The following is a 10000-nucleotide window of genomic DNA, read 5'->3' as shown; positions in this document are numbered from 1 at the left end:
TGCGCATGCTTGCTCCACCATCATCCATCAATGATTCCAGTTCTGAACAGCTGAGAGCTGTGTTATGGGGTCTAGGTGTTCCAGTTGGTGGGTTTGGATTAGGAAAAAGGTGACTATGTGACAAGCCAAACATTTCAGCCATCTGTAAGACCATGGAGTACTTTGTCATGGACTCTCTACCACTCCAATGCCATGTGCCAGTCATTGATTTATCGCCAAGCCGTTTTTCTGCAATAAATCTGCAAACTTTTGCTACGTCATCCACCAGAGTTGGATATCGAATCTGATAATCATCCATTTTGGTGGGTTTGTCTGTCTGCTTGAGTGCTTCAAGCAGCACTGGAGCAAAAATGAAAAAGAGATTTTATTGCACACTAATGATTACTAAAGTCAACTACAGTAACTGTTAATACATGAAGCATGTGCAATGGGAGGAAATCTAAGCAATTCATTTATGAGCACTGGACCACTGTATGAACTCAAGACTGTCCGCATGCAACAGTGCTGACAAATACTTTACGTCAACATCATCGTTCATCATCATCGTCATTGTTGTTACCGCCGAGCCTGCGGCCTAGTGGAGTTCCTTCATTGCACTGCTTTTGGCATATGCACACTGAGGGGGTCCTTGCGAGAACACAAGGCCACTGTGTTTTTTACATTGTTTCAAATGTTTAGTATTGTTTCAAATTGCTTGTGCTGTAATAAAGTTATTGCGAGTTATTCGGGAAACCTCGGGAAATGGCAGTAGTCCTATGGCTTATACGGTCTCACAAAATTTGGGGGGCAAACAAAGTGTATTATGGGGAATTCGAAAATAAAGAATTCATCATTGTCATTGTGGGTTGTCATTATTTCCAAAGCTAACATAAGGCCTAAAAGCAATGTTGGGCTTAAGTTGGTTTTATTTTGGCATCTTTTTCTAAGCAACCACCTACAATCAGTGGCAAAAGTCTTGGGACACTTGCCCTTCGAAGTTGTTGTTCTCAGTGAGCTTGAACAATTGCCCCCTACCCCCAGAACAATGTTGCCAATAATATTGTGAACAGACATTTCCTTGTCTTTTTCAACATTGATTGGGGGGCAAGGGGGACGTCTATTTTGAAGCTTTTGGAATCTGAGAGGTTTTCAGGGCCATCCTGGCATTAGCATTCCAACTACTTTCGTTTTCACTTATTGTGGACATTAAAATATTTTCTTTTGGTTGATCAAATTTCCCTTTTCTAGAGCCAAAATGCCTTTAAGAAGTCCAGTTTGAGGTGATAAACTCTTTCACTGCTGTTGTCAAGTATATTCGACACAGGATTACGTGACTCCCACTGCAGATGTCAAGAATACTAGACACGAGAAGTGTCCCAAAGTGCTGTCCGAAATTTGTTCCCATAGGGGCATGCATGCAATGGGATTGTTTCGTATACCCTAAAGGACAACTAGCATGACAAGTTCTGCCATTTTTGGATGATAGAAAGGTTAATCTCACTTGAAAAGGAAGGTGAAACACGATCCGACGCCATGAATGTATTTCACTTCACAAAGGCAAAATTCAGGGTTCGGCTACAAAAATCTACAACATTTCTCTGGCAAGCAAGTAAAAACATAAGGTATGAGAAAATTATAGGTGAAATCAAGTGATTCAAGACATTATTATGCATGTTTCCTTCCTTGAAAAGGTCCTTTTGTCTACAAGAATTGCATGTCATTGGCACACATGAACTTGTGTAATGCGTGTTTACTGTATTTTTTTATTTAGATAAATCATATTGTATTTAGGCCCTGCTTTCACCTCAATAAAGATAGCTCAAACGATGGCAAATTTTTTATTGTATATGTCCTGAAAATATTATCATAATAGCGCCAATAGAACGAAATATATAGTTCATTCTTTGAGAGTGGTTTCTCTGGTGTCTTATGTTGCGAAAAAATGCAGCAGTTAGGGGGTATACTGACAGTAGAAAAGTCAGCAGTGAAAGAGTTACATGCACCTCCTCTAGAAAATATTCTCCAGGGACCATATGGCTCTTTAACTGTTGTAGCTTTCTGATGCTCTCGAACTTGAGTCAGAAGACAGAATCTTAGAGCTTTTGCAGGCTCCCTCAGCAATAATTATGTTATTAGAGCCCTTTAAATCCTATAACTTGAGAATGTCCTCCAATTCTGCCAAAGGCATGCCCTGAGGAATGTGATAGGAATGGGGGAGAGATGCCCAAGGGGGCAGATAAAAAAAAAATTACTTACAAATCACTTCACACTTTGAACTGACAGACAGATGTAGCCTATCCCTTAACCCACTTCACACCTTTTCAGCACACACACTCATGCCCAGCCAAAACTAAGCCACAAATCAAGTTAGATGACATCCCTACATCTGATTTACCTTGGGGAGGTGGGTAAGTAATACTTTGTGCTTGCCCCTATCCCACCTACGAACAGGTGCATCATTGGCTATTTTCAAGAAATACAAACCTGTGACTGCACTTTCCTTCAAATACTCCACAGCCCCATACAAAATCGGAACCCTCAAGATCCCTCCATTTGGGTGGCACATCTCCATAACTTGCTCTCCAGCCAACTTACTTTTGCCGTACTTATTCAAAGGATTGGGCTCATCCGAGGGCTGGTACGGAGGACTTTTGCCATCGAACACATAATCCGTGCTGAGGTAAAGCATGAAATGTTCTGGATCACCTAAGTCACTGTTGAGCTCACTTATGATCGATGCTAACGTCTCTGTTACACCTACATTCATTTTTAAGGAGGTTTCCTCGTCATTTTCTACGACGTCTGGACGCCTTTCTGCAGCAGCGTGGATTAAAATATGAGGTTTGAACTCTTTGACAAACCGTTTAGTTTCGTCAAAATCAAGCAGATTCAATTTCTTTAGACCCCCTGTGGCCCTAGAATAAGCCAGGCCAAGCACGTCCCATTTATCCGAGTTGGAAAATTCCTTGAAAATGGCGCGTCCAAGGAGACCAGAAGCTCCAGTAATCAAAACCCGATGTTGGGCAGCCATTTCTCGTGCAGTGTCACGGGTGTTCACCACAGGCAACCCATGACTAGAATGTTCGTGACAAACGCAAATGAAACCCAGGGAAAGGTTTAAAAGTTGCCCCTGGCTCTTAACGATAAAATCGTTGCCTGGGCAAAATTACAAGCGATTTGTGCATTAAAAAAAACCTTGATCTGAACGCCTTTGACGGTCTAATCCACCGCGAGCATTATTCCTCCTTAAAAGCCGACTGGTTGCTTCATTTGTTTGAGCATTGGGCCATTGTGTGGGAATCTCTGCCGCTTGGGGTCTTGAAATCACCGAGGAGAAAGTGGTGCCTTTGTATACCTGCCAATTTTTTCTGAGATATAGGCGTGAGATTTTTATCCTGGGAGTGCTGGGATTTTTGAAGACGGCACGATCATTTCCGAAGAAGTCCGAAGTCTTCCGAAGTCTGTCGAAGACGTACAAACGCGAAGAAACGCGAGCTCGCTCCCAGTGCTTTTCACTTCAAAAATCAGAGATCGCGAGGAAGGTATTGTGATTTATTTATTTTTCACCTGGTTTTCGTTCCTTAGATGGGTCTGAGTTAACATATTTTTGGAAATTGTGTCAAGCAAGACAGCAACAACTCACATTTTCCAATCAGGCGTGAGAAATTGGCCCGCAAGCGTGAGCCGGCGTGAGATCGAAGTTTTCAACAGGGCAGGCATGAGACTCACGCCTAAAGCGTGAGAGTTGGCAGGTATACCTTTGTAATTACATCCGCATATGGTACATAGTCTACAGAATCTATGACACCTAAGTCTTGTCTCAGAGTCTCTTTCGCAGCCGTTATTGAGGCGTCACGCGACTCTGAACTAAAAAACGGCTGCGAAAGAGACTACTCCTCACACAGCCATTGTTCATAGACTGTGGGACGTTAAATAACCCATATGCAAAATGATGGTTTGACTCTGACCAGTGCTTAATAGACCTTTTCGGCTTGTACATTTTGTTTTCCCAATACAGATCATGTGATACTACTCAGGAGGCTTGGTCCTTTGTTTTGTTCATTAAAAAGAGTGCATGCAGGCATATTCATGCTTACATGCCCTCAATTTAATGAACAAAACAAAAGACCAAACCTCCTGAGAATTATCACATGATCTGTATTGGGAAAACAAAATGTACCAGCCGAAAAGGTCTATTCAAATTCACCAAATAATCTACCCTATACCTCATGAAGAATAAGTTATGGGCGTAAGAATTTTGCATTTGGCGTAGGGTGAGAGGTAAATGACCAGCGCCGCTGAGGGGGGGGAGGGGGGAATTTGCAGACACTGTTGAGTCAGTAGACTTGCGAGAAGAGAGAGATTTGCATGCAACAGGGTTTAAAATGTCTTGAGAATTTTCCTGGGGATTTCTACGGACAATAGAATAGCTGCCACGGGAGCGATTACCTAATTCGGCGTGCGAAGGTTTTTACGCGAATGAGAACAGCTTTGATGTTTCGTTCAAGACATTCGGCTGGTGCTTGAGCCTCAAAACTAGTCAGTGTCAAACCATTATTTTACAATGCTAGCTCCTGACTACCACTACTCTGTATTTTAAAAGAACCCATACATTGTTCGCAAAATAGTACGGGACGGGTTTCCTTGAACTGTGGACTGGTCTTTGCGTAGCCAGCTAGCAGGTTCAGACGCCATATTGAAAGAGCTTGGGATGGGTCTGGGCCCGGTGACAAAACGGCGCTTCCAATCCCCACCCCGTCGTTTTGTCACCCGGCCCAGACCTATTTCACGCTCTTGGCGTCTGTGGCGTCTGATACGTGTTTCGTGGCGACAACAACAACATCTACCACCTGCTTTGTAGGGAAGACTAATTGGAGACTCGCTCTACCGAGTGAACCACTCCTCCCCCTCCCTCACTCATCATTGGGAAACCATAGAGAAAGAGGCTGTAAAACTAAAACTTCAAGGAAATATGCTAATCGCCCCAGACACTGATACAACGGGACCAACTTGCATTTTTTAATTTTCTTTCATGTTTATTGCGCGTGTTAAACGAGCAGACATTGTAAGAGTTCACCGTTTCATATGCTAGGCAATATTCCTTTTCAGAAGGAAGGTTTTTACGCGAAACCTACTTTTACCTACTACTTATTTTAACACCTGCTTTTATTATATAGGCAAACTGGTCCGGGATGAAAAGGAGAATTATGATTGGTCCTCTGAGCGGTCCGAATTTTGCAATAGAGTGTTTTCGCTCACGTGATCAGTAACCTTGTTTTCCTCCGAAACAAAAGAAAACCTTCGCGTGAAAACACAGAGCTTAATTCCCGGTGGATTAGTTGGGGACACCAACATGGCTGCCGTGACGTCACGTGAAAACACTATGTGGAGCGTATGTTGGTTGCCAATCTTTATATAAAAAACCATATTGAACTGGCTTGTTCGGTGCGTACTGGGAAAATATTGCTCTCGTTCCTTTTGACCAATATTTTCCCAGTACGGACCTCACGCCAGTTCAAATAACATCTATATATTTTATTGTACGGGGTCTGGGATCGAGTAAAGTTTCTTTAAAAAGAGGAATTAGAGCGATTTTCAATTGAGTGTCGTAAAACCAAAACCAAAGTAATTACTTTAGTCAATCAGAAAGAACGTGGACAATCCGGTAAACCAACCAAAACTCGAAGTAATTACATGTAGCTGCCACAAAGCGCGGGAAAATGTGCACGCGCGAGCCACGATTGGTTTTGGTTTCACTTCTGATTGATTGAAAAAATGTCGCGAAAACTTTGAACCCATCACTGAGTGAAGTAATGCACAACCAAAGCAATTAGCTAATTACTTTCGACACTCAATTGAAAACCGCTCTAATGAAGTAACAGCTTCTTACTGCTGACCTTGAGATTAAAAGGAGGCTTAACTTCCTGGATAGGCCTCGCTTGTATGGCGCGTTTTTAGTGTCAAAATTCAAACCGTGTATTTGGCAATTCAATCATACAATTAAGCTATTCAACCTTCAGTTTGGAAATTCAACAATCGGTAATTCAATTGAAAGCTTGAATGGCATGTCACGGTTTGAATTTCGAACATTTGAAGTGAAGAACTGAAGGTTGACCAAGGCTGGATTTGCCGAACTGAACGTTTGAATTGCCGAACTGAGGATATAAAAAGCGAATTGAACGTTTGAATTGCATGTTTGAATTTTGACACTAAGAACGCGCCATAAGCTGCAACGAGTCTTTTGCTCCGTGGTAGAGAACGGAAGGTTCTAGACTGTTTTTACGTGACGTCACGGCGGCCATGTTGGCCATGTCCTAAACAATGGAAGGGGGCCAGGCCATGTTGGTTTACCCAACTAATCCTCCGGGGATTGAGCACTATGACCATGCAAACGTTTTCTTTTGTTTCGGTGGAAAAACAAGGTTGCTGATTACGTCAATGAAAACACTATAGGTTCGACTTTTTTTTAGAATATCATCACCAAGAAATACAACTCATTAAAATCTACTTGAAATTTCGATTTAATATCAAAAATTTCGTTTCCAAAAGATTACCTCTCTTGCGTCATATTAAGGGCTGAAAAGTCTAGACAATAACGCTTCAACATCACGAAAGACGACATTGGCGTAATGCACTGGGTCCGACGCTGAAGCTGTTCCCAAGGGATAAGACTCGCTGATTGGATGAACATCTATGACGTCAATGCCAGCACGGCACATGGCTGAAGTAGCGTAAGCATTGTATAATTTAACTCGGGAAAAAGTTAAAAATCGGCGGACATCTTTATGTGGGTTTGGAAATCGCTCCCTGTGAATGGCGGACGTAGATTTCCATATAAATCGTCCCTTGAAAGTACCGTCCGCGTTAGGATGGTTTGTTTTGCCAATTACTAGGTTTATTAATTGATCGATGACTCGTTTGTAATCAGTAAAGTTCACCGCTGCGGCAAAGTGGATTCCTATGTTCAGTAGAAGAACACTCTTTTCAGTCATATCAGGATTAAACAGAGTCTGAAAAACGAAAGCGTCTGGTGTCAGTGAATTCGTATTGGTAATCGTTTGGAGCCGAGTAAAATGAAAGATTAATTTAGATTCACGAGTGTTTTCAAAGCTTTGATAAAATTGCACGAGTCGCGTAGCAACGAGGGCAATTTCGAAACTTTAAAAACACTGGTGAAATTAATCCTTAATTAAAGAGGCTTTGTCACGTTATATTAGGGTGTTTAGGGGAAATCTTTAGTTAATCACGAATTTAAAACTCGAAAATGGTTATGTAGAATTCCTTTTCTGATAAAATTATCGTTACATCACAAACAAGATGATTCTGAGCAAAAACGATCTTTATCCAGGCGATTTGCCATAAACTTGAAAAACGTCGGCCGACTTTTTTCATGCAAGATTACCCAAATGCAATCCGTTTCAATGTCCAATTTTTTTTGTCCATACATGCTTCTGTTTCCTTTTGCTGTATTTCTTTCATGTTGTTCAACAGATTTAAGTGGTTATTGCAATGTTTTATTCTACTTTTTGGGCATTTTGAGTGTCATGAAATTACATCACTTTGCGTGACACAGCCCATTTAGTTTTACGAGGAACCCATATGATTACTTGTTTATAATTTAGAGGGCAAAATGATTTCAAACTTCGCGAGCCATTCAAGAGCAGTTGTGCAGTTTTGTTGATAAAACTACTGTTGAATTCCGTACAGTAACTTGTTGAATGGTTCAGATCTCGTTGCATTCATTTAAATGGCCTGTTTCCGCATTCAACTTGACATGATACACAGTTCAACATATGGAACAAGAGCTGCAGCATTTGCTCATCAAGTAGAGTAACGCCAAAATGCGCATCACACTTTCAGAAAGAGACGTTCCATTGATTAGGTTCTCTGCGAGGATGGCGTTGATTTGTGAAACAAAGGGTTGCATGCCGAGGCTTAAGAGTGGCATCATCCGCATGTGGCAGTGTGTAGTGCAACTGCAAAGTCATGGATTCGAGTTCCATTCAACCTCGATTTTTTTCAGGCTTCCTCGCAATAGGCCAGTTTCGTATTCTAACGGTTGGACTGGATCTAGCATGAAATGGAGGCTAATGCGGGCAAATTAATTTGCATTTGGAAAGATTTGCCACCACGAGCGTCCATTCCATGCTAGATCCAGTCCAGCCGTGAGAATTCGAAAATGGTCTATTCTGTAAGTTGCTCTCTTAACTGCAATAAACTTTCCCTTAGGAGTATTCACAGTTTCTATATATGCGCTTTCATAATCTCCACCGTACATAGCATACTCTCACTTAAAAAGGATACTTGTGGTTTGCTTCAAAGGTTAACTCCATAAACCATCTCGGGAGTCACAAACCTCAAGCCTGGTTTTCTCGCTTCGTTCTCCTTTTCGCGCATCCAAATTCCTTCGCGTCGATTTTCCCCTTTTCCCTCGTGTGCCTACCCGGCAGGCAATGCAATAGGGAACTTTAACACGTGACGTTTTTGAGCTACGGACGGCAATACGAAGCGAGTTGTTTTCCTTTTTAACTTGTCTTCCCACAACCGCATTTATGTTGCTTCGTATATTTTCTTTGTTAGAGACGATTAATTTTAAAGGAGGAGAGTTGTACGTCTCTGCGCATGGGCAAACTGTTGCGTCAGCCCATTTCATTCCATTGTTATTGAAACAATCGAAAGCACTGATGCAGGAAACGGAAACAATGCTATAGAAGTAGAACTACCCATTGGAATTACTTTTGCAATCATTTCCTTTGTTTTATGAACCTTCTGCATGCGAAAAGATAACTCGTGCGTTTTGACAACTCTTGCTTAGAATAAAATGTTCGACCCATACAATTCGATGGTCAAACCTAAATTTAATATTTTCTTTGTAAACCCGCAGTATCTTCTACCAAATTTGGGCCTTAGTCATTCAGTGTATTTGCTTTAATACTCTCTGTGTTTAATTAGCATCATCTGGTTCAGTAAGAAACCGTAAAATTTACAACTGCTAGCACCAAAGCTTGGACATGCGCAAAACCGTGAAACTGTCCCTTTAAACTCTGGGAGACACCATTGTCTGGCATGCGGAAAGTTCACTTCCGGTTAACGTCCTTGGCAAAAAAAGCTCCCTAATGAAAATAGACGTGGTCATAGAACTTCGTCCTGCGCTAAATTCACAAGTCTTACCTTCTTCAAGTCACTCATGACTCGCTCGTGGTCATAGTCTATTTCATCGGGGAGTGGTTCCCTTGGTGACGTAACACCATCACCCCAGTATCCCTTCATGTCGTAAACCCAGTGATAAACAGCCCGGCAGGCAATAAATGCCGTATTGCATAGTTCCTTGTACGGACCCGAAACCAATGAGCCGTAAAACGCATTGGAAATAGAATCTCCAAAGGTGAAGAACACTCCTTCTTTGTTTCTTGTATCCTTTAGCGTGCTTTCTGTGACAACAAGAAAATGGCATCAAACTTAAAAGGGGCTATGTCATAGTTTTTATGGTGTCATTGCAGTATAATAGAAAAACTCTGAATCAATAAAGACTTAACAACAATGGATCATTTTGCTAAATGAAGCTATTTTTTGCTTTAAGACTAGTAGATTTGACCAAGGTCGACGCAAACGTAAAGTAAAGTAAAGTATCTGCTTACGAGCCAGAAGGCACATCAGGCCGGCACTTATCTCCGGTTTCATTAGCATGAAGCGACTAGGAGTATTTCTACTCCCCCTGGATGGGATGCTAGTCCATCGCATGGTCACCCCCAGCATTTCGCCGGTACCCATTTATACACCTGGGTGGATAGATGCACCGTGAGAGTAAAGTGTGTTGCACAAGAACTCAACAAAATGTCCCCGGCCAGTCCCCGATCCCGGACCACTGGATCCGGAGTCTAGAGCTCTAAGCATGAGGCCACCGGTCGACGCAAACCGCACCTCAAAATATATTTCACGGTCTTTCATTCGCATTGTATGAACACTCGCAACTCAAAAGCTCCCAGACGAGTTGATGGCTTAGATAGCTGAACAGTGCAGC

The 10000-nt window shown here is 42.0% G+C and overlaps 2 protein-coding genes across 2 annotated transcripts in view; both read right to left on the bottom strand.

Moving 5' to 3' along the window:
• Positions 1 to 3044, bottom strand: part of LOC138015715 (methionine adenosyltransferase 2 subunit beta-like) — a 4240-nt gene extending 1196 nt beyond the window's left edge. Inside the window, exons 1-2 of the mRNA XM_068862826.1 lie at positions 2464 to 3044; positions 1 to 339 (exon numbers count right to left, since the gene is read on the bottom strand). The exon at positions 1 to 339 is cut by the window's left edge and continues 1196 nt beyond it. Of these exons, the coding sequence (XP_068718927.1) occupies positions 1 to 339; positions 2464 to 3010 (886 nt within the window). The 5' untranslated portion in view covers positions 3011 to 3044. The remainder of the gene's footprint in view (positions 340 to 2463) is intronic.
• Positions 3045 to 6476: 3432 nt separating this feature from the next.
• Positions 6477 to 10000, bottom strand: part of LOC138015229 (uncharacterized) — an 8986-nt gene continuing 5462 nt past the window's right edge. Inside the window, exons 4-5 of the mRNA XM_068862194.1 lie at positions 9151 to 9410; positions 6477 to 6989 (exon numbers count right to left, since the gene is read on the bottom strand). Coding sequence (XP_068718295.1) covers positions 6549 to 6989; positions 9151 to 9410 — 701 coding nt within the window. The 3' untranslated portion in view covers positions 6477 to 6548. The remainder of the gene's footprint in view (positions 6990 to 9150; positions 9411 to 10000) is intronic.

This window comes from Montipora capricornis, chromosome 9, assembly GCF_036669925.1.
Source record: "Montipora capricornis isolate CH-2021 chromosome 9, ASM3666992v2, whole genome shotgun sequence".
NCBI classification, from domain to species: domain Eukaryota; kingdom Metazoa; phylum Cnidaria; class Anthozoa; order Scleractinia; family Acroporidae; genus Montipora; species Montipora capricornis.
This window is presented reverse-complemented; position numbering and strand designations above follow the sequence as displayed.